Source organism: Crotalus tigris, unplaced genomic scaffold, assembly GCF_016545835.1.
Source record: "Crotalus tigris isolate CLP2741 ecotype Arizona unplaced genomic scaffold, ASM1654583v1 scf7180000024382.2542628, whole genome shotgun sequence".
NCBI lineage: Eukaryota > Metazoa > Chordata > Lepidosauria > Squamata > Viperidae > Crotalus > Crotalus tigris.
In genome coordinates this window covers 131,894-156,931 of record NW_024100552.1, presented here as the reverse complement: position 1 = coordinate 156,931, position 25,038 = coordinate 131,894, and the positions used below count along the sequence as shown (strand labels likewise).

The following is a 25,038-nucleotide window of genomic DNA, read 5'->3' as shown; positions in this document are numbered from 1 at the left end:
TAAAGCTAAATTTTCTATTTTAAAAATATGTACTCATGTTTTTATAAGAATGACATCAATGCAATAATAAATTCCTTGGGTTATACTGTAGTTTAGTCAGGTCAGCCAAATGTACAATCAAGCCGTTTAAAAAATGAAAAATTCTTTTACATTCTGGGATTAAGGATAATTTTCCTTATTTTGTGAATTTGTACTAATGTTGTTTTAGCCAATGTTCTGCCTTTCCTATGGATTTATGAAGTTGCTTTTTAAGGACCTTTGCCGAATTTAATTTTTAAATATTTCTAAGCTTGCTACCTCAATTCATTTTGCTTAGGGTTATTTACCATCTAATAAATCATAAAAACCTGGACTGTGAAACACTGTGAATAGCAGTCATGCTTCCTAAAGGTTTGTCTTCTAAAGAAGGGACTATCAGTTTAGTCTCTCCCAGGCAACTTATGGACTCTGGTGGTTCCAGGAGGAACCTGGGGTTTCCCCCGAGGATCTGGTGGGCAGTTTGGCCAAGGTCTAAAAGACATGTTTATTGAATTGATGGAAAAAGACAAAGAACAAAGCTGACTGAACATGAGAAAGAGCCAATATTTGGGATTAAATTGTGCCTGTAAGACCAGCAAAGCATCTTGACTGCTCTGCTTGGTCTGCTAATAACCATTCAGGATGACTCATTCTTGCTTGAAAGGGACAAGCCCCAAGAATACTGAGGGGTGCTGCAAAACATATTCTAGTTATCTGATGGATAAAGTCATTCAGATCTGCTTGGAGTTGGAGGTTGACTAAGCAAGTTCAGTTGAGGGGCTTGGGGCAGTGTCTTATTGTTTATCTAGAATGAGTTTGATCTTGTGACTCCCAATTAAATAGACAGAGTCCTTCAAATGATGAGCTTAGCCACCAGTTTATTAGATCTATAACTCTACTGGGTTATTGATGCTGCCCTGGAAGTGACATATGATTGACTCCATGCAGTGGTGTCAGTCTCCTTGAAGAAGTGTTCCTCCAATCTTAAAACAGGTGGTGGAGTGCTCCCAACACAAGAGGGCCATCAAATCCAAAGTTTTTCATTCAGTCTTCAAGGGAAGGTCACTGAAAAGATGGTTGGGGAACAACTTCAGAACCGTGAGGGGACTGATTATTTAAACTTGTTTCAGTCATCTTTCAGAACAGGATAGAGCACAGAAAATGCAATGATTGCTCTTGTTGATGACCTTTGGAAGGACCAGGATGGAAACAGTGCAGTGTATATCCAGATGCTTCTTGATCTCTCAGCCATGGTCAGTACTATAAATCATACAATCCTTCTGGAATGTCTGTGGAATCTGTAATAGTTGAAACATTATGTTATTGTGGCTTCCTCCTTTCTCAATAATCAGTTTCAATCAGTGTTGAAAGGGAGAGAAGTCAAGCCCACACACCTTCACTTGTAGTGTACTGCAGGGCTCCGCATTTTCACTTCTCCCATTTAACAGCTACCTGATGTGATTGGATGAGATCATCCATTGGTTTGGAGTTTGGTATCATCCTTGTACAATTGATCATAACCAGTTGTACATTTCAAGCTCAGGTTGTCCAAGTGATGGTATCAAAATTCTGACTCAGTACTTGAAGGCTATGCAGATCTGGATGGGGAAATACTGACTCACATTCAATCCTGAGTAACTGTGAGTATTTGGACTTTCTGGTCCTGGGGATTTTTCATCTCTAGTCTTTAATGGACTAGTATTTTCCAACTCAAACTGGTGTAAAATCTGGAAATCTTGAACTCACGGCTGCTGTTGAAAGAACATGTGGCAAATGTAACAAAGTTATAAATTTGTCTAGATCAGCGGTTTTCAACCTATGGGTTGCGACCCCATTTAGGGTCGATCGACCATTTCACGGGGGTCGCCAAGCAAGGCTGTCCACCACTTTTTCCCCTTTTCCGGCGGGTGCCTTACCTCCCTTTGGCTGGGCCAGCTGGTGGCCCAGCCGGTGGTCGACCTGCTCCGTCTCTGCCGCTTGCCAGCTCCGCCTCGGCCGGCGCAGGGGGCAGCACCATGCATGCGCGGCGCTCCCAGGCAGGAAAAGTCCTCGATTTATGACCGGTTGGGTAGTCCTTGACTTATGACCAGTTTAGTCCTCGACTTACGACTGGTTTAGTCCTTGACTTACGACCGGTTGGGGGTCGCATTAAAAAGGTTGAGAACCACTGGTCTAGATCACCGGTGTCAAACTTACCACATCACGTGATGTGTTGTGACATATCACAACTTTTTTTTGCATTGCTGGAGCTGGGGTGGGTGCGGCCTCCGCATGATGTAACTGGCCCATGGGCCGGTAGTTTGACACCCCTGGTCTAGATAGCCTGTTGTACCTATCCTTGGATTGGGAAGCCCTTTCAGAAAAATCATGTGGTTTTTTTTAAAATGTAAAAATAATATACATTTCTACCTTTTATTTTTGAGTAGACAAACTATACCAAAAAACAGCTATACCAAAAATCTTTAAAAAAAATGGAGCAGGAAATATCTTTTAACAGATTTTTTTTTCTGAATAATTTTAAAGCAGAGGAAAGCAGAGTAGGTCTCATTTAGCTAATTGGGTAAATATGCTTTGGCTAAGGTTTTTCAAATGGAGACCCTGAAATAAATATGTATCATGAATCTTTGAATGTTGTTATGATGCAAAATGTATGTTTTTAATTCTGAAAATCTTGTTTTCAAAAATATTTCAAGTTTATCCTTAGGGCTGTACATGTAAAATTAAATTTACTCAACAATTGGTTCCAGCCTTCATCAAAGTTTATGAGATTTTCATATTGCCAGTTTAGAAGATCTAGGAAGTGTACAAGCAAGTGAAAAATGTGTTTATATGTGTGAACATGTATACACATGTTCAGAGATATTCTTTAGGCAGATTAGTTTAGACATCACATCCTGAGCTTGCTTGTTTTTTGTTTTTTTTAAATACAGTTATTTAGAAAGAACTTCCTTTAGCTTTCAAATTTTCTGTGGTCACTTTATGGGCTGGGCCAGGAAACAATTTTGCAAGCATTTATATGGTTAGGAGTCATGTATGAGTCAACCCTTTTTTTGTACATTAAGAAAGCTCCTTTCAGCAATCTCCATAATCTATAGGCATTAAACTGTTTTTATAATTGTGTATTTGTTAACATATATAATATAAATATATATTTTCCCCATACTCACTATATAAAACCAGAAGAGAAACTGTTTTTCAAATTCTTTTTCTTGGTGATTTGTTTTTATTTCTATATGAAAGTGTATATAAAGAGAGTACAGTATAGATCAGGGGTGTCAAACTGCCAGCCCACGGGCCGGATGCATCATCTGGAAGTCGCATCTACTCCATTGCCAGCAATGGCAAAAGTGTCCTGATACGTCTCGCGACGTCACGTCTGGTATAGATTGATACTTTAATTCATAAATAAATGTGTGACTGATTGAAAGTAACATTATATTCTTCATGATTAATAACTCAAAAGATTTAAGTGCTATCGTCCCCAAAGTAACGTTCTTTGGTTCAGGAAGAATCCATGATACGGTAGAAATGTAGTCATAATACATGATCAGCATGAACAACAAAGAGACTATATTATTATATCTATTTTCTAAACCACTTTGCTTAGGATTAATGACTTTTGTCATACTTTCTTTTTATAAAAAATATATCAATTTTTAATTGCTCAAGTACATTACTTTATTTATTTATTTATGAGACTTACATACCGCTTTAAGTGAGAGCACTCTCTAAGCGATGTACACCAGTAAGCAATGTGTATATATATATATATATATATATATATATATATATATTTACATTGCCCCCAACAATCTGGGTCCTCATTTTACCTACCTCGGAAAGATGGAAGGCTGAGTCAACTTTGAGCCGGTGAGATTTGAACCACTGACCTGCTGAACACAGTCAGCTAAAGTGGCCTGCAGTACTGCACTCTAACTGCTGCGCCACCTCAGCTCTTGTTTTTTTTTCAAATGTTATAGCAACAAAATTTGTATTCACAAGTTTTAGTGTTTGTCCAAGCCAGAGGTAGGTGACTTTGGCTCTTTTATGACTCGTGGACTTCAACTCCCAGAATTCCTGAGCCAGCATAGTATAGCTGGCTCAGGAATTCTGGGAGTTGAAGTCCACGAGTCATAAAAGAGCCAAGGTTGCCTACCCCTGGTCCAAGCCATTCAAATTTGAAACATCTGTCCACTTCAACTGTTGGATAAGTAAATTAATACTAGCTTTAAGTTTAAAATTGATTCAAAAAATTGCTTTAGACCTTGCCAAGTGCAGCCTTTCTGCTATTCAATATAGAATCCTGACTTTTTTCAAGTACCTTATCAGCCTGGAAAAATATACTATTGGTTTAAGGAATCAACATATTAATGGTTAAGCAACTATAATCTTTTTTTTCCAGGGCAAAGGACTTAAAATGATACCCTAACAAAAAGACAAAGAGAAAAATTATGTTAATTTATTGTAATACCACAAGCTGCCAAAGAAACATATGCTGACTAGACCTATTGGCTGTGATAAACAAATTTCCAATACATAACAAATATTCTACTAATTAACTCTTGTACTAATCTATGCATATCTAAATAATATTGCATAATAGGAAGCTCAAGAACCTGGGAACTCCAGTAGCCCTATCACAGGAAAAGACTGGAAAAGGAAAGAATAGAATAGAATAGAATAGAATAGAATAGAATAGAATAGAATAGAATAGAATAGAATAGAATAGAATAGAGATGGAAGGGACCTTGGAGGTCTTCTAGTCCAGCCCCTGCTCAAGCAGGAGAACCTATATCATCTCAGACAAGTGACTGTCTAGTCTTCGTAAAATTCTCCAGTGATGGAGTGCCCAGGATTCTGGAGGCAAGCTGTTCCACTGGTTAATTGTCCTCACTGTCAGGAAGTTTCTCCTTAATTCTAGGTTGCTTCTCTCTTTGTTCAGTTTCCAACCATTGTTTCTTGTCCTGCCCTCTGGTGCTTTGGAGAATAATGTGACCCCCACTTCTTTGTGACAGCCCCTCAAGTACTGGAATCCTGCTATCATCTCTCCCCTATTTCTTCTTTTCTTTAGACTAGCCAGACCCAAGTCCTACAGCCATTCTTCGTATGTTTTAGTCTCTAGGCCTTTGATCTTCTCTGAATTTTTTCCAAACTCTCAACATCTTTTTTGTGATATGGTAACCAAAATTAGTTGCAGTATTCCAGGTGTGGTCTTACTAGGGTCTTATAAAGCGGTACTAATACTAACCATGCAAATATGAATGATTTGGTTTTAAGACCATGTTCTGAAATCTGAATTACCTGGCTGCTGCTGGCTGATGATAATTTGTACATTAATAAAGTGTTTTACCGTAGCCTTAGATAACGAGGACTTTGCAATGTGGGGTGTGGGGATAAAAACATAGAGCTAAGATCTACAATAAAAACTTTTGTTCTGTAAAAGGAAGAGGAAGTATTTATATAATAGATTCTATTAAATCACTCTGAATAATCAGAAAGAATTTGGCTCATAAAATTTGAATGCCTTGGTAATTTATTCTTTAACGCTCACAGTGTGGGAATAAATAAGATGAAGCTAAACTCTAAGTACATGAAAGCAAGTATGATTTCATAGGTATAATGGAAAAATGTTACCAGCTATTAATGTCCTAACATTAAATAATAAATGTGCAGATACAATATTAGATGAAGTAGTTAATACCATAAAAGAAATAAAATTCAAAATAATCTTGGTAGGTTAGCAATATGAGGTGGAAACAATGTAACCAAACTTAACAGGTATAAATGCAAAATTCTTCACTTGGGAAACAAAAGGAAATTCATTGCACAGGACAGGGGATAGTTAATCTCATAGTAATTGTGGAATTGAGTTTGACAATCTAAACATGAGTTGTCACAATGATATAACTATAAAATTCAAATGCATTTTGGGCTATATCCATTTTAATAGCTTATAAAAATATTTTTCAATTGAAAATTAAACTGTACCTCACGTATTATTTTGGCCTTAGAGTTTGAATGAATTAAGCTAACTGGAACAAATGGAGAAAAGGGCAACAAGGATGATCACAAGTCCTATGCTTAAAGAAACTGGAATGTTTAGCCTTAAGAAACTCTTAAGAAAAAGTTGCAGTGGCAATTTGATGGTACTCTTCAATTACTTGAAAGTCGTCATATAAAGTATACTAGTGTAGAGGTAATCCTCGACTTACAACAGTTCATTTAGTGACTATTCAAAATTACGACACTGAAAAAAGCAGCTGACCATGTTCATCAAAATCCAGATGCTTGGCAACTGATTCATTTATGAGGTTGCAATGACCAAGGGCCCTGTGATCACCTTTTGTGACCTTCTGACAAGGAAAATCAATGGGGAAGCCAGATTCACTTAACAACCGGGTTACTAACTTAATAGATGCAGTGATTCCCTTAACAACTGTAGTGAGAAAGGTTGTAAAATGAGGCGAAACTCACTTGATAACCATCTCGCTTAGCAACAGAAATGTTGTGTTCAATTGTAGTCGTAAGTCAAGGACTACCTGTATTATATAGAATAATGGATAAAGGCAGAGTCCCACTGAATGGAATCAAATTACTACTAAAAGACTTTGCTGCCCTGGATGTATTCAAGAGAAAGCTAGACAAACCTGCACAGGGAATATTTTGTTTTCCTGCACTGAGTAAGGAGATTGGGCTTGGCAATCTAAATGGCTCCTTGCAATTCTATGATTCCAAATCTTTGGAAACTCTAGTTACTTCATTATTTAATAATCATAACATAGGTAATTTGCATTGGACTAGGCCAGGGGTCTGCAACCTTAAACACTCAAAGAGCTACTTGGACCCGTTTCCCAGAGAAAACACTGGGAGCCACAAAACTTGCATGCACACAGGCACAAGGGGGAAGGGAACTTGACTGAAGACTTTAATTAAAAAGAAATAGAGGCTGCTGTGCATGAGTTCTCTCTCTCTCCTCTCCCTCTCTCTCTGTCTCTTTCCTCTTTCCCTCTCTTTCTCTCCCTTTCCTCTCCCTCTCTCTTTTCTCTCCCCCTCTTTCTCTCCCCCCTTTCTCTCCTCTCCCTCTTTCGCTCTCTCTCTCCCTTTCTCTCCCTCTTTCCTCTCCTCCTCTCTTTCTCTCTTTTTCTCTCTCTTCTCTCCCTCTCTTTTTCCTCTCTCTCTTTCCTCTTTCTCTCCCTCTCTCTCTCTCTTTTTCTCTCTCCCCCCCATCTCTCCCTCTCTCCGATCTTCTGCTCACCTGGCAAGCTGGCTTTAAACTATTCTCCAACAAGCTGACACACATGAGCTGGCTCTCTCCTGACCTTCCTGCTTCCTGCAGAGAGGCAGCCAAGGCAGGAGCCCCGCCCAATAAGCTTGTCAGCTCGTCGGAGAACATGGTGAGGCCATTCTCTTTTTTACACACACACACACACACACACAGAGAGAGAGAGAGAGAGAGAGAGAGAGAGAGAGAGAGAGAGAGAGAGAGAGAGAGAGAGAGAGAGAAGGGAAGCGCAAGTGCCTCTCTCTGTCTCTGTGTCTCTCTGCGAATGGCAGAGGAGGCTGGGAGCTGCAGGAAAAGGCTCAAAGAGCCGCATGTGGCTCTGGAGCCGCAGGTTGCCGACCTGTGGACTAGGCTATGTTCTGCAACAGAGATGAGAAAATGTAATGTTGAATCTGCATTTCTCTATAATAATCTATCTCCTGTTAGTGAAAGATAGTATAGAGTCAGTATTGTAGGGGGGCTAGGTCAGCACCTCATAGGTAGAACTGTCCATAGATTGCTTTGATCAGAAATCTAAAATGATCACTTGCACAAAGCTTTTGTTTCAAAATCAATTCCACTGCCTAACAAATCAATAGATTTGTTGAAAAAGTTGAAAGAGTTGAAAAAATGCTAGAACAGCCTGTGGAAATAGTTCTAAACTGCCAGTTTCTCTCAGACATGACTGTTTATTTGCTAGAGATAAAATACAGCAATCTCATTATTCATTAATGCTCATTACCTTCATTAGCTTCAACTTTTAGAATAGGGGTTATGGGACAGATTACTGAACCTGTTTACACACTGAATGCTTCATTTCTGAGAAATCAACAGCTGCTTCCCAAACAGCAGCATTGCTTCATGTATTTTTAGCAATAAAAAAGTGGTCACTAGTTGCTTGATGTTACTTGCCCCTGTTCTCAAAGTGGGCTGATTACAAAGACAGTATTTACTAGGTAGATTATTAATTATTCCCTCATTGCCTTGGCGGGGAAATGAACAGCAACTGCCACCTACACAACTGGCAAATGCAGTGAGAAAGAAAAAAACAAAGTGCTGAGGGAGGCTATATGCCAACGTACAACAGGAAAACATCTCTCTTTGCCAATTTTGTACATCATGCTAATTTTGTATAATCATGAATTGTTGAATAAACTATAATTGCCTGGGATTTTACAATATGCTATATCAAAAACCATGATTGCTTGGGGTTTTATAACATTGTATATCTAAATTAATTAAAAATTATGATGATAGCATGAAATGTAAACTCAGAGGTTCAGTTCTCATATCACTTTAACCATTGGTTTAGTTTGAGCTTGTGTGAACCTAGCAGTTATATCATACAAACTGTGGTTTATCCATGGCCTTCAATCATAGGCCATGGAAGGAGGAAGGGCATTAGTCTATGTGAGGAGGAAAGGTATATCCAATATTTATAAGGTTACTGCTATATCCTTAGAGAATTCTTTAAACACTAATTTAGCACTGTTCTCAAAAAGCTGTCCGTTACTTTTTAACCTTGTGCCTAGAAACTAACTCTATAAAGTAATTTATTTTATTACTAAATATTATTTTATTATAAAGTAATAAATACTTCACATTGTTTTACTTTTTAAAATTCTTACTAAAAGTAGAACTTAAATCAGATAATAATATAGAAAATGTAATGTAAGTAAAAGCAAAATTAAAATGAAACTGAACACTTCTTTATGTAGACAAACAAGGTAACATAAAAGACAAAAATATGTATATCAATAACAATTATTCGCTTACTGGTAAAAGAGGAACAGAGCTAGAGTAGCCACCAGAAAGATCTCTCACATTCCTGTCAAATGTATGTGCAATGAATATAGATAAGGGCTTATCACAAGAATCTTAGAGCTAGTAGACTATTATAAAGATTGCTGTTAGTTAAGGAATTTGACACTATTGTATTGATACTGTGTGTCTGGAAATAAATTGTAGCGAGTATTTTAAAAAATCTCCAGTTGGTTTAATAAAGATATTCCTATAATATGGAAGTTGTAATACAGAAGTTGTCTATAATTCGCCCTTTCGACAGACTGACTAATTCTTCTAGGTAAAGTTTGTGAACAGTTTTCAAAGCAGTTGTGCACAGTTGTTACAGGTGTCCAAAGAAGATGTAAATAAAACCCTTTTAGTTGGTGCCATGTTTCCAGAGTTACTTTTATACTACCATATGCCCATTTCTATTTTTTAAAATTATTAAAAATAATGAAGTATCTTAATTTCTTTTTCATGATTATTTGGCAGTTTCCCTGAATTTATCAATTCCTATCTTCTCCTTCTAAGTAAAATATACAATTGCCCAAAAGCTGATCAGTTTTAATTATTCAAACTCTACAGTATCGTAGAGCTTAAAGTACCGTAATACTAGATTTATAACTATCCATTCAGAATAAATGTATGGTGGTTATAACCAGTCCTCAGAATTTTGTTTGTGGTCACATGATCACAACCTAGGCACTTGGCAACTGTCTCCCACTTACAATCGTTGCAGTGCCCAACAATTACCTGATTACCATTTGAAATCTCCCCTGCAGGTTTCACCAGAAAGTCAATGAGGAAGCAGAAAAGGTCACAAGTTTCTAGGTTAAGTGTCTCTCACTTGTGCACCTTTCCTTAGTGCAGTGGTTCTCAACGTTTGTGTGACGGCGACCCCCGTCACACAAACGTTATGCGCATGCGCGGTGCCCCCCGCGCGCGGCGCGCATGGGGGCGCCCCCCCGCACACGGCGCGCATGCGCAGCGCCGCCCCCGGAGGCACGGCGCCGCCCCATGCGTGGCACGCATGCGCGGCGGCGCCCCCCAGAGGCGCGCCGCCGCCCCACGCGCGGCGCGCATGCGTGGCGCTCTTCCTCCTGTCCGAGGTTTTCATTGTTGTGAGGCATTTCTGTTGGGGATTGGCAGCGGGATGCGGTGGGGGGTGTTTGGTTTTTATTCCCCCTGTCTGCTGGGTGGTTGCAGCAGGTTTTGGTTACTTCATATGACCCTGGGACACTGTGACCATCATAAATATGAATCAGTTGCCAAGCATCTGAATGTAAATCACAAGACCCTGGAGATGCTGCAACATTGCAGCTGATCGGCGCTTCTTCTGGGCTTAGCAGAAGTGCCAGGATCAGCGCCGAGCTCCAGCTGGAGCCTAGTGCTGATCCTAGCACTTCCGCTGAGCCCTGACAGCCCTGTAGCTTCAGCCATCTCCCGCTCAGGCTTGTGTGGTGCTGCCAACGGTTCAGCTCATTCCCCTCCCCCACTACCACTTTTCTAGGATGGTCGCATAGCACCTGCCAGGTGCCAATGTACCACAGGTGGTACCCATATCACTGGTTGAAAAGCCCTGATGTAGATGATGCTGTAAAATAATGTATGATTTAGTGATTCCATAGAGGCAGTTATTCTATGGTCTGCCCTTGAAATGATAAATTAATAAGACAAAAGGAAGGCAACAAAATCTGATTCTTGAACAACAAAATTCTGATATTGATACATATTATATTAAGTATATTAATACAATATAATTATAATATAAATATAATCAATACTTAATATAATTTGTATACTTAATATACAAATATATACTTCACATGATACCACATGATACCACTCTAATGGCAGAAAGTGAAGAGGAACTAAAGAGCCTCTTGATGCGGGTGAAGAAGGAGAGTGCAAAAGTTGGCTTGAAACTCAACATTAAGAAAACCAAAATCATGGCATCCGGCCCTCTCAATTCCTGGCAAATAGATGGGGAAGAAATGGAGGTAGTGACAGATTTTCTTTTCCTGGGCTAAGATCACCTCAGATGGGGACTGCAGCCAAGAAATTAAAAGATGCTTGCTCCTGGGGAGGAAAGCTATGGCAAATCTAGATAGCATACTAAAAAGCAGAGACATCACCCTGCCAACAAAAGTGTGTATAGTCAAGGCCATGGTTTTCCCAGTTGCAATGTATGGATGTGAAAGTTGGACCATAAGAAAGGCTGAGCGCAAAAGAATTGAGGCCTTTGAACTATGGTGCTGGAGAAGACTCCTGCGAGTCCCTTGGACTGCAAGGCGTTCAAACCGGTCAGTCCTAGAAGAGATCAACCCTGACTGCTCTTTAGAAGGCCAGATCCTGAAGTTGAAACTCAAATACTTTGGCCACCTAATGAGAAGGAAGGACTCACTGGAGAAGGGCCTAATGCTGGGAAAGATTGAGGGCAATAGAAGAATGGGACAATAGAGAATGAGGTGGCTGGATAGAGTCACTGAAGCAGTAGGTGTGAACTTAAATGGACTCCAGAAGATGGTAGAGGACAGGAAGACCTGGAGGAATGTTGTCCATGGGGTCGCGATAGGTCGGACACGACTTCGCAATTAACAACATACTTCACATGAATAATACAAATTAAACAAATTTGGGACAAGAACATAGCCATCTTTTATGGGAAAAGTAATGAGATTAGAATAAAGACAGAAGTCTCTTATTAATGGAAGTAACCTAGTGTTCCACTTAAGATGAAATCAAGTCTCCCAGTCCATGAAAATCACATTAGTTTCTATCAGAAGAGGTTAAGATGCTTTCTGGATATTGTCTTTCTGCTGCCATGTATTAGTCATCCATATTTTTGCAGCCCAGATAATCTATAACTTTAGAATTTTTGCAGAGATCTGTCGATGGCAGGATCTCTCTGAATGGACCTCGCCTAACAAGCAGAATCATTTTGATTGGTTAAGCCACAAACCATTGATCACAAACAACCAACAGAAGGCCAATAAAAACACCGTATGATTTACTTTGTTGACTACAGTACACCAGGCTATTGAGTGGTTATTTTCTCAAAGTATACTCACTTGACAAGTCCTGGTATATATTTTTTTTGCTCAATTGTCCATCTCGCTAGATTTGAGTTCGTTAAGTGGGAATTCCTCTCAGGGTACGGCATAATGAGAACCACCCAGGGCGCTCAAGACGCGCTTATCTTTCGTCTTTCACTACCAGTCCGCAAAAACAAAACTAAATATAACACCGCCAATTTTCCAAACAGTGGCGCGGAATAACACACGCACTACGAAGAACCTTCTCCAGAGGAGTAAGCTCATCTTCTAATCCTCTGCACATGAAAACCGTCCTTGGACAATTCTGAATTTGCTGCCATGTCGACGCCCGTCTTTCTTGGAATTTGAATGCCGCAATCCAGCTTTAACAGATTATTCATTCCTCGGCAAGTCCGCGCCTACACGCAGGCCGCCGCCTAGTATTACCTCAAGATTTCACGTGCGCAGACTGGCCGTTATTCTCGCGCTCTCCTCGGTGAGGAGTGCGAAAGAGGCATAAGCGATGGGCCGAGTCTAGACAAGGAGAGGCACTCGCGCTCATGCGCGCGGTTGCAGCCGCGGCCAAAACCAGCGGTCGTTCTCCGGCGCATGCGCCCTTTCCTCCGGTTTTGCTTAGGCTATTTGAACAGGAAGGCGGACATATTTGTGAGTGCTCCCTCCTGGATTAGCTACTGTACTGAGGCGATAGTGACTACCCTGCGGCTTTGTACTTTTGCCTTCGTTCATCTCTGTAATTGGAAGGAACCTGCATTTTTTTATCTTCCCATCCCCCCCCACGCCAAGCCAGACCAAGGTGGGGCAGCAGAGCAGCGGAACTCTGGCAAGCTGCACCTACTTCTCCTGAGACTTTTGAATCCCGGTCCGCATCGGGAAAAGAAGAGAAACGCAGCGGCCGGAGAAGCCGCAGACGAGAAAGGAGCGGGGAGAGGAAGAAAGTATCTCAACCGTTAGGCAGCGGTTGAAGAAAACGGCGCATCTGAAAAGCAAGGCGGAGGCGTCTGCTTGCTTTCTTCTCCTGACCCAGAAGTGAGGAGCTAGCTTAGCCTCTGAGGCGGCTCGCCCTCGCCACCTCCGCCGTGGCTTGAGTACGAATGAAGCCGTGCGCCTCCTCAGGCCCGAGTCTCTATGGAGGGAGCAGCTCGATGACGCTCCGCTGAGAAAGTTTCCTGTTTTTCATGGTAGGCCGCACACTTTTCTCCACCCCCCCTTCTTCCCTTCTTTCAAAGCTGCTACTGTGTAGCTAATACCAAAGAGAAGCAGGAGGAACCGCTACACTGATTGAGAAAATGTGGTTCCTTCGACCCAGGGCCTCAGGCTGGAGACCAGAGCACACCGGAGGGCTAGTGAGTACCGCGTAGAGACTTGCGGGGCAACCGAGAAGGCGACTCCCCCAGGACGGAGCAGCGCCTCCCTTCTCTTTTTCGACGGTCTCGCTTTTGTCGCGCGACGATGTGTAACGGGGGGAGAACAAGGGACAACCCCAGCCAGTCTCCGGCTCTTTGAGAGGGCGAGCTCAGGGAGCACCCCCCCCCTCCAGAATTGATTTCCTGTGGATTAAGGAGACCGCCTCTTCAACATTATGTCGACAGGAGAAAGCTTTGAGTCCCGGTTTGAAAAAATCGGGATGATGATAAAGGACCCCAAATCTGAAGTGAATTCGGATTGCTTACTGGTGAGTGGCATTAACTTCCTTTTTGGTTTCTATTAAATGGGAGGGGGGACTTCCTTGAGAGTTTTTTTCCCCTTAAATACAAGATCTTGGTTGCTTTTTTATCTCTCGAAGTTTGAGTCTTGCATGTATGGATGATGGTGATTTGAAGAAGGCTACCATAAATATTTTGACAAAGCCCTTTTATATCAGCACTCAGTCTAGAAAGAGGCAGTTCTGTTTTCTCAATTTAAAATAATTCTTTCTTGTAGGCTTATGTTTGGGTCAAGGCCCGCTATAGGGGGATCCTCAATTTATGATAACTATTAGGACTGGAAGTTCTAATAACTAAATGATGCAGTTAAGCAAGTTGCATCCCATTTTATGAGCTTTTTTTGCTGTAGTTGTTAAATGAATCATGGTAAAGTGAATTCAGTTTTGCTCATTAACACTGCTTGTCCAAAGCTCCCTGAGAGAAGGTTGCAAATGGTGAGCATGTGATTCCAAGATGCTGCCAATGTTGTAAGTATATGCTGGTTTTCAAGTGTCCAAATTTTGACCACATGACTGCAGGGAGACTGCAATATTCGTAAACACAAGGATTGATCATAAGTCACTTCAAATGATTGTAAGTTGAAGAGTACTTGTAATGTGTTTTGGAACCCTTTTGAGAATTGGAACTCAATTCAGATAAGTCAAAGAAATTGAATTACTTGAAAGAGGTTAAGATGATTGTATGATTAATGTGTTTTCCAACCAACAGAATCCATATACTGTCTGATATTGAAAGGGTTGCCCTAGATGTTGAAGGTGGCTTAACCTAATGTTAACACAAAAAAGTTCACTGTTACAAAAATAAGAATTAGCTTGCTTATGAAGATTTATTTACATGACCACATGTACTGATTTAGGGAGTGATACTGGTATGCTAGTATTAGAGAAGTGTTCAAACATCATACTAAACTGAATATTTGGCTAGTTTGTGGCTCAGAAGTGAACCTATGTAGTTTGTTTATGTTTCTGTGGTTATTGATTCAGGCACTTAGTTAAATAAATAAACTATACTCCAGTTAACCATGGAATAGCTTGTTGTGTAAATACAGCTGGGGTGAATCTCGTAGAACATAGATTCCTAACCTAATAAGATTAATCCAGGTAGCCAATGGTTTTCTGTCCTGCAAAAGAGACAGATTAAATGGTGTGTGATGCATTGAATTTTAAGTAGCTGAATTAGATTTACACATTTGTGCATAATTTCATTTTTCATATTAAGTCACATGAATAAGTTGATATGGCTTATTTGTCCTTAAATTTTCCAGTAATAATGTTTAAAATGTTTGAATACATTCTGGTATAATAGAACACTTTCCAATGTACAATACTGTAAAAAAAAAAAAAGAATTGAAAGCCACATGGCAGTGCAAGGTAAAGAATCAACCATATTTTATCTTTATTTTGTAGCTAGTTTATAAACTTTATAATTGTTACTAAGGACAAGTATAATTGAAAATAGTTATTGAAGGAGCTTAGTATGAGAGATTAGACCATTGTTTTAATTGCCTTTCTATTCAATCACTGTATTCTACTTTTTAAAAATAAACCACCTTTTTATTTTTATCCATGTTTTGTCAAGTGTAAAATATTATTTTTTCTTTTATAGACAGTTGCTATCTATCAGTGAACTAGCAGTAGCAGGTTACTGTATATTTGACACATGTAGTTAATCTGGCATAACAGGAGTACCTAGAGCACTGTAGTTGATATATCTTTTGCTGCCCTTGAAAGCTGCCTCTTCCCTATGGATGGAACCAAAATTTGAGCCCTTTATGGGGGGGAGGATTAAGAAGTTAAGTGGGTCCCTTAATTTAAGGCACCATTTTGCTCCTTAAAATCCTCTAAATCTCCTTCTCAAACAGACATCCCTCCAGTTTTGAAAAACAGCCATTAAGATGCTGCACAAAGCCTGGAAATGTCCTTGAAATGCTAGACATTTCTCAATCTCAGGCATAATATTGATATGAGAGCACTGCTTGTATCAATTGTTCATAGTAAATGCTTTGTGTGTTAGGCTGATGATTGGGACAGATTCATTTAACTGTTACTGTGTACCTTTTAAATTTATAGGACAGATATTTTTTAGCATAGTCATAGATGGTTATACTAAGTCCATAATCAAGAGTAACTACTAAATGATGTATCAGTAATAGAAATGTAGGAAGATGCCTGATATGAATTAAGAGTTTTTTGCCCAACTACAGGTAGTCCTTGACTTACTACAACAATTGAGCCCAATATTTCTGTTGCTAAATGAGACATTTGCCGAGTGAGTTTTGCCCCATTTTACAACCATTCTTACCACAGTTGTTAAGTGAATCACTGCACTTGTTAAATTAGTAACAGATTGTTAAGTGAATCTGGCTTCCCCATTGACTTTGCTTGTCAGAAGGTCACAAAAGGTGATCACATCACTCTGGGACATTCAACTGTCATAAGTATGAGTCAGTTGCCAAGCGTCTGAATTTTGATCACATGACCATGGAGCTGCTGTAATGGTTGTGAATGTGAAAAACTGTCACAAGTCACTTTTTTCAGTGCTATTGTAACTTCAGTCACTAAACAAACTGTCATAAGTTGAGGATTACCTGTAGCTTAGAAATGTCTATATTTATAATTGGGTTAGGTTCGAGATAGTTATCTTGTATGTCTAATTTAGAGAAAATAGTAATTTTAATGAATAGTAATTTTAATTTGGGAATAGTGCTGTGTAGCCCTTTGGTTTAAAACTTCCACATTTGATCCAGATTGTATGAAAGCACAAACATGCTTCTTGTTTACAACCTTACACTAAGGTGATCTTTCCCTGGATTTCATAGCAACTTTGGAGGGCAATAATGTGACTCTTGTGAAGGACATAGATGCTTTAGGTTGTTGCAAATAGTGTAGCATTCTCCAAATAACATTCTTGAGGTTGAATTAGCCTTGATGCAGAGAGTATACTCTGATATTACACTATTTTCTAAATTTGTGGAAAAGTGATAGCAGATCACTTTTCACCTGATGCTGCTCTATCCTTGTTCTCCTGGCTCTCTTTCCCTTTCTCCTGACCTTATTGGCTCTTTCATCTTGTATTTTGGAAACAAACCTCTATGTACTTGTAGAGTCTGTAATATATATATAATTGGGTTAATATTTTCATTTTATGCATACTGTGTAGTTTTTTTATTAATAACCAATATTTTGCCTGTATCATGTACATTTCTAGGTAATGGAGTGAATTTATGGTTGTACTGTGAATAATATGCAGCATGAAAATCTCAGCAGAAATTACGTCTATATTTGATTAAGGAAGTTGTCAATTTATCCCTTAGCATATATATTATATTTCCTGGCAAGGATCAGATATAGCACTGGTGCTCAGGTAAAAACCTGACACTTGCTTACAGGTCTCACTCCCATCTTCTCTTTTTTTCCTCATGGAAAAAATATTGTTAATTGCTTTCTCATTTGAGTCTATTCTGAAGTTTACATAAACAAAGTCTGTAGATTTTGGATCTTAAATAGACTAACTGGGGGTGCAAGATGATGTTCCAGGGGTGCAAAAACTTGGGTTTTCAAAATTATAGTGTATATGCTTAACTCGTTCCCATTATTTTGAACTTTTGTAAGGGGTGCGAGAATATATCAGAAGCGTTCTAGGGGTGCGGGGTATAGAAAGGTTTGGGAACTGCTGGACTAGCTAAACCCAAGTCCTGCAGCTGTTCTTCGTATGTTTCAGTCTCCAGACCTTTGATCAATTTGGTTGCTCTTCTCTGAATTTTTTCCAAATGCTCAACATCTTTTTTGTGATATGGTGACCAAAATTGGCTGCAGTATTCCAAGTGTGGTCTTACTAGGGTTTTATAAACCAGTATTAATACTTCGTGTGATCTTGATTCTATGCCTCTGTTTATACAACCCAGGATTGTGTTAGCTTTTTTAGCTGCTGCTGCACACTGCTGGCTCATTGTCAACTGATCGTCCACTAGGACTCCAAGGTCCCTTTCACAATTATTGTTTTTGAGCCAGGTCTTGCCCAGTCTGTACTTGTACCTTTGATTTTTCCTGCCTAAATGTAAAACTTTGCTTTTCTCCACATTGAAACTCATTTTGTTGGATAGGGCCCATTGTTCAAGTTTGTCAAGATCTTTTTGGATCCTGAGTTTGTTTTCCAGGATTTTGGCTACTCATGTCAGTTTGGTGTCATCTGCAAATTTGATGAGTCCCCTTCAATTCCCTCATCTAAGTCATTTATGAAGATATTGAAGTACTGGGCCTAAGATGGAACCTGTGGTACCCCACTCTTACTTCTCTCCATGTAGATGTAGTGCCATTGAGGACTACTCACTGAGTACGGTTTGCCAGCCAGCTACGGATCCATCTGGTGGTGATGTTGTCTATTCCATCTTTTTCTAGCTTATCAAGGAGTAGATTGTGGTCTACTTTATCAAATGGCTTACTGAAATTTAAGTATACTATGTCCACAGCATTTTGCTGGTCTACTAGTTTAGTCACTTTATCGAAGAATGAAATAAGATTGGTTTGGCATGATTTGTTTTTAACAAACCCGTGCTGTCTACCGGTTATGACTTTGTTTGCTTCTAGTTGTTTGCAGATCTGTTTTTTGATTATATTTTCTAGGATCTTTAACTGATTGGTCTGTAGTTTCCTGGGTCCGTTTTTTCCCCCTTTCTCGAAGATGGGAACCACATCAGCCCTTTTCCAATCCTCAGGTACTTCCCTGGTGCTCCAGGATTTAAGAAAGATGTGGTACAATGGTTTTGAGATAACATCTGCTAGCTCCTTCAGAACTCTGGGATGTAGTCTGTCCCCGTGATTTATATTTGTCAAGGTCGAATAGGTGTTCTCTTATCATTTTCTTGCTTATGTTAATTTTTCTAGTTTGTCTTTTGCAGTGGTTTTTTTTGGTATGTTGGGCTATGGTTTCTTTTTGTATGAAGACTGATGCAAAATATGAGTTACGCAGCTCTGCTTTTTCCCTGTTGCCTGTTATTTCCTTGCCATTTTCTCTCTTTAGTGGGCCTACAGTTTCTTTGACTTTTTTCTTGTTAATATAAAATTGAAACAAATCAGTTGGGGCAATTAAAATTTCTATAGTGCTTGTAAAATCTAATATAACATTCTGAACTATTCACAGAAAGTTCATATTTAAGCACTGAATTTTTGTTTGAGGTGTGATTATATTAACCTATTTTAGTGCTTTTATCTTAAACGTATATGTACTTTTTAGTTGTTAGGTCTTAACATATTTTCAATACTCTAAAGAATTGTACTTCTACAATTTGAATTTTATTCTTTTTGAAAAAATGGCAATAAGACTTCAATCCTATTATTTCTGGGAGGGAGTAATGTTAATGCAGTATCCAGTGTTGAGGCTTTAAAAATCTCTTTGTCCATCTACCCAAAACACTTTGCTTATTGGCTTATTCTTACTTCACAAACACTTAAGTCTAGAACCACTGACAGCAAGAAAGACCTTAACAATTATTTGTCTAAATCTTTTATGTCAGATAACAGAGAGTAAAGGTTAAGGGGAGAGATGTATAACTAAGTCAGCATAAAATTATGTGTGATACAACTTCATTCACAAAATTGAATTCATAGGAACACAGCCTTTTAGCCAAATTAATGTACACATATTAAAATAAGCTTAAACAAATTTTAGGAAATATAGTTGTTGAAAATTCAACTATAAAAATGCTGATATATATATTGCTTATGGGATTCAGTTACATCCCAGAATTGCCCTACGTATTCATTTGGTTTTGATATAATACAAAATGTTGATGATTAAAATTTACTTCAGTTAGAATACCTTAGTTGCTTTTGCCTCCTTTATATGCTGGCCATATTCTGAAAGCAGATAAGGATATCTCTTTCTGCACTAACTTGGAAGAGTTTTCTTTATGGCTGCACTTAAATAGTAAGAATGTTTGCCCTAGAACAGAGGTCCCCAACCTTTTGGGCACCAGAGATCGGTTCCATGGACAAGATTTCTCCATGGCCTGGAGGGTGCGTGGTTTTGTGTGCTGCCTGCATCCCGTGGATAGGGCTTAGCCTGTTTGCACAGACCGGTTGCTGGCATGCCACAGTCCGGTACTGGTCCACGGACTGGAGTTGGGGACCCCTGCACTAGAAGGCTAAGTTGGTTTTTTTCCTTATAATATTTCATTTTACAACTTCATTGCCATATATATATATATATATATATATATATATATATATATATATATATATATAGAGAGAGAGAGAGAGAGAGAGAGAGAGAGAGACAGAGAGAGAGAGAGAGAGAGAGAGTGAGAGTGTCAGATAAGATTTAATTTACTTCCTCAGTTTTATCAGCAACACTATTTTTAATTACTTGTTAAAAATGTTGGGAAAAACAACATTTACAATGTATACTGTTTAGATATAACAAGAATTTATATTACCTCCTTAGCTTCAAATTTAATAGTTTTTAATGGCTGAAGTTTTATGTGGAGCAGCTATTAGCGAGTCCTTTTATGTGAATATGTGTTGCATGGAAAATAAAAGACATGGGGTGGTAGAAAATCTTAATACGTTTTGGTGCTTTTTTCCTCAAGTTTCTATCAAATGTTATTGTATAAATATTGTGAGATTTTTTAATGCACTTAAGCTGATGGAAAGAGTTCTTTAACTATAATGAAGCTCCATGTAATTATACCTGTAAGAAATAGTACTTGAAAATGTTACTTGCAATTCAGAATGTATTTTCTGTTACCATTTTATGAATAACTTAAGCCCAAGTTTTCATAAACTTTTACTTCAGAGGAAGTAAAATCTTTGCAGGCTATAACACACATATCATAGAAGATGGGTACAATGGAGAATTGTTTTTTTTTTGTTTGACATAGTAATAGTAGTAACAGTAAATAATAGTAACATAGTAACCCTAACATTGTAATTTTTTATGTTTAGGTTTTCTTTCCCAGATAAAGAAAAGATTTTCAAACATGATCACAAGCACCTGAATTTATTTTGTTTCTCCAAAATTATTAGCAATTTATTCAATGAATATTTGTGTTATAAACTAGTAAGTTTTCTCTAAGTTATAAAGTAGATAGATCATAAGTTAGTTTTCTCTAAGTTATAAAGTAGATAGATCATACAACCAACTTAAATATCTGAGCAAATATTGAATCTAATAAACACAACAAGCTCATTATATATAGCACTATCATAACTTAAAAAAAAATAAAAATAAAAATGCTATACAATTTTACCTGTGGTTGTGTCCACTTTTGGATCCTTTAGCTTTCCATAACTATAGTTTTGATATCTTCCCAGTACTAATAATCAGATTCATAATTTCTTCTTCCTTTTAGCACAATTTCCTCTGGTAAGTCTGGAAGATTTTAGAATTCTAGATAAATTTTCTCTCTACAGTAGAAAAATATATTCACTTTTATCATCTTATAAAAATTTTAGAGGTTTCATTTATTTGTCAACAGTAAATTTAATCTGGACTAAAGATCTATTTCCTGACATGTTTATGATCAGTCATCACTGAATTGTTTGTTTTACTCTCCAAGATTAACCTCTTCCTTCCCCAATTTTTCATAAAATTAGGACCAGACTGTTCTGTAACATGTCTACTAGATCTGAGCTTTCTTCAGCGTGACGAGTGGAGAATCCACAGATGGATTGATCTTGTCTTCCTGCCCTAGAACTAAGTCAATCAACCTTTGCCATGCCTCTCTCCTTAGGCTAGGAAACCCCAGTCATGACTTGGTCTTCGCCTGAGAGAGACATGATAAAGCTTGGCTCTTAGTCTCTAGTGCAGAAGCCCATTGTGGATCAGGTTGTATTTTTCCTTTTTTCTTTCAATTCCCCTGGCTGTGTTGATTTCAGTGCAGCACTAAACCGCTTGGATTCCCAGCGTCTCTACAGGCTTTGGCTGAAGCCTCAAGCCCCTTGCGACATTCAGCAGGTTAAACAAACAGCTGTCACCATTTTGGACGCCGCGTGGGATTCCCTCATTCTGGGGGGGGGGAATCCTCCCTTAGCAGGCCATCCAGCAAATTTTCAGCCTTTTTGGCAATTGCAGTGGTGGCCGAACTAATCCGGCCACAACAACACAGGCCCGGCAAATTAAACTGCGATCTTGAGGCTGCCATTTTTGTAGGCTAGGAAACTCAAACAGATCAGGCAGAGGCAGCAATCGTTGTGGGCCTCTCATTCAGCTGGCCACATAGGAATAACTGCAACTGCCCTCACGCCAGTAACAGCCATGGGAACATCTCACTGTACATCAGTCGGAGCAAATTTCATTGTTCCAGGCTGTGACTAGGCCCAATCCAACAGCCGCCATTTAAGATCCTGCACAAAGGCCTACAACTCACTCAGACTTGCCTGCTTATTCATGTGCGGACTATGCAAGTGCCACTTTAGATGCCACAAAGGCTTAAAATTCACAGAATCATCTGCTGACTATACAAGGTGTGCACAAAGGCCTAAAATTCACAGAATTATCTGCTGACTATACAAGGCGTGCACAAAGGCCTACAACTCACACAATTGTTTGCTGACTACACAAAGTGCACAAAGGCCTACAACTCACAAAATTGTCTGCTGACTATACAAAGTGTGCTGGCCATTACCATTAAATTGGTCTTGCCACCAACTGATTAGTAGTGTGCTGGCCTTTACCATTAAGTTGGTCTTGCCGTCACTAAATGGATTGCATGTGTGCGGGCTGTACCATTAAGTTGGTCTTGCCGCCCTGGTCTGCTGCTATCAGGAACATTGCATAGGCGCTGGACATACCATTAAGTGGTTTTTGCAGAATCCTAGGCTCCATGATAATTTGATGAGATTTTGTGAGAGACTAAGGAGGAAAATGTTCACCCAAACACAAATATTTGTCTGTCATAAGAGATTTGCTTCTTGATCAAGAGTTCTGGATTTGTTTGTTTTTAACTAGTGGGTTCTGTGGCCTGAAAAGTCCTATACTAAGTTGTTTTCAGAAAATTACTCCAACACTCTTTCTTACTAATCTGTCTTTATCTCCATAAGATGAAACTGAGGAACTGATAACAGTCTGTAATTCTGCCATCATCATTGTTTCTCTAGTGTACTAGTGTAATTGGAAAATAGTGTTATTGTACCAAATTGCTAATGTTGTGTTTTCTACCAATAAATACAAAAATAAAACAATTATTACTTTTACTACAACTACATTTCTTAAATTATTATAATTTTTTTGGACATTTGGAAAATTCTATAAGTTTAAATATCAAGTCTGTAATGGTTTTATTCTTAGTATTTGATTATTTTGGGGAAATGTAAATGTTTAATTCATAGCATCTATCTGTATTTTTATTTCATTTCTCAATAAATGATTAAGTTCATATATTATTAGGCCATAATGAGATTTGGTTTGGGTTTAGCATGTTTAATAATCCAGCCGCTGTTTGTAAAAATGGTAATTGCTTAGTGGTGTACCCAACCCAGCCAACTGTTATTTATTAAACAAACTGTGGTTAAATAAATCACAATTACAATTTGCATACTGTCTAAACCAGCCAGCATGCGGTTTTTGTGGCTTTAAATATATAAACTACTTGCTCTGAATGAAGTCAAAACAACAATTAATTTATAAGTCTTCATAAATGTATTTTACAGACATAAATAATAGAACAGATGAATAAGGTTAATTGTTAGCGCTTGAGACTGGAAGAATTGCATTTTAGAAGAAGTTAATTTAATTGCAAGTGTCTCCAAAATTTTGTGTTTTTAAATTATAGTTAATTGTAAACCAACAATCAAGTTATCATAAAGTTTCACGCTCTTAATTATGAGAAACACAGGTTCCAGCACATCACATAGGACCAACACATTCTTAAGGATCTTAACTGGATAGGCCAGTCCATTTCATAGCTGGCTGGGTAACTTTGGGTCAGTCACTCTTTCTTAGTTCAATGTGTGTAACAGGATTGTTGTAGGAAAAATGGGAGGCAGGATTATTAGGTGTGTTCACTGCTTTGAGTTGGTATACATGCACGTTTGCTGCCTTGAGTTATTTATGACTACATAGCAAGGATTTGTGTTCAAGCCACTGTCTCATAAAACAGTTCAATGACAGTGGTTATTAATATTAGTACATTTGTAGAGAGCTTGATCAATTTTTCTGAGGCTTTATCTCGGTGAATCAAACAAAGTATGACTTGAATAAGGTAATCCTCATCCTATGACTATCTGTTCAATGACTGTTTGAAGCTACAACAGCACTGAACAAATGGTGGCTATGACTAGTACTTGATGTTCCACTTGTCTCAGCATCCCATGTCAGGTTGATTGAAATCTCAGCACTTGGCAACCAGTTTGCACTCATGAGTGGTTGCAATGCCCAGAATAATTCCCTGCTGGTTTCCCCAGAAAGTCAGTGGGGAATCTTGCAAGAAAAATAATAAATCTCAACAAGTCTCCTGCATCCACACACGTTTCACCAGTCTCTCTGCACTTGCATCATGTGGGCACTTGTGCATCTGCCCCAACCTGTGCTGGTTCCCTTGACTTATCTGTGTGCTGCACACCATCCTTGACCCACGTTGCATCCTTGTGTATCTTTGTCCCATGCTACTCCTCTCATGCATTTTTCTTGACTCTCACTGTATTTCCAACCTGCCTCACATCTCTTGCACACTATTGCTATATCACATCCTCTTGCATCCTCCCTGACCCTTGTCATACTTATCCAACCTAATTCATGCTGTGCTTTTGTGCACCCCCTGCACCTTTCCCTTGCCATGCCTGTTAACAAAATCCCTTGCACCTTGTGCACCTGAGCTATGCTGCACCTCTCACAGATTCCATCTCTCATCTTTGCAGTACCTCCCCCTTGCATCTCCTTGCTTTCTCCCCTACCTGGGAGCAGCCACTTACATGCCTGCTAGCCTGGAATTTGCAACTTCCTGCTGACTTCCCCACTGACTTTGGTTGTGGAAAGCCTTCAGGAAGTTGCCTCACCTAATGACTCTAGGATTCAGTTAATGATGGTAGGGATTGCTGTTGCCAAGACTTCATGACTGCAGCGATGGAAATTCTGGTCTCAATCTGTGTTATACATTGAAGCCTATCTATATACAGTAGTGACAATACAGTCAAACTCTGGTAACGGTATGCCATTTTGTTTACCATATGACATTGAAGACTGCACAAAAAATTGCTATATGTGATTATCACCTTGGAAA

General features: G+C 38.9%; 1 protein-coding gene and 1 long non-coding RNA gene across 4 annotated transcripts in view; one reads left to right on the top strand and one right to left on the bottom strand.

Annotated features, from left to right (window-relative positions):
- Window positions 1–498: 498 nt before the first annotated feature.
- On the bottom strand, window positions 499–12,641 carry LOC120301396. Its single transcript, XR_005554880.1, has 2 exons — window positions 12,136–12,641; window positions 499–1,316 (listed from the first exon to the last, which is right to left on the bottom strand). It is a non-coding gene; the product is annotated as an uncharacterized LOC120301396 (long non-coding RNA).
- Window positions 12,642–12,745: 104 nt separating this feature from the next.
- ROCK1 (Rho associated coiled-coil containing protein kinase 1) overlaps window positions 12,746–25,038 on the top strand; it is a 122,463-nt gene continuing 110,170 nt past the window's right edge. Inside the window, exon 1 of one of the 3 annotated variants that reach the window (XM_039328591.1) lies at window positions 12,746–13,792. In XM_039328591.1, coding sequence (XP_039184525.1) covers window positions 13,700–13,792 — 93 coding nt within the window. In that variant the 5' untranslated portion in view covers window positions 12,746–13,699. The remainder of the gene's footprint in view (window positions 13,793–25,038) is intronic. The other 2 variants (XM_039328589.1, XM_039328590.1) reach the window with 2 other exon arrangements.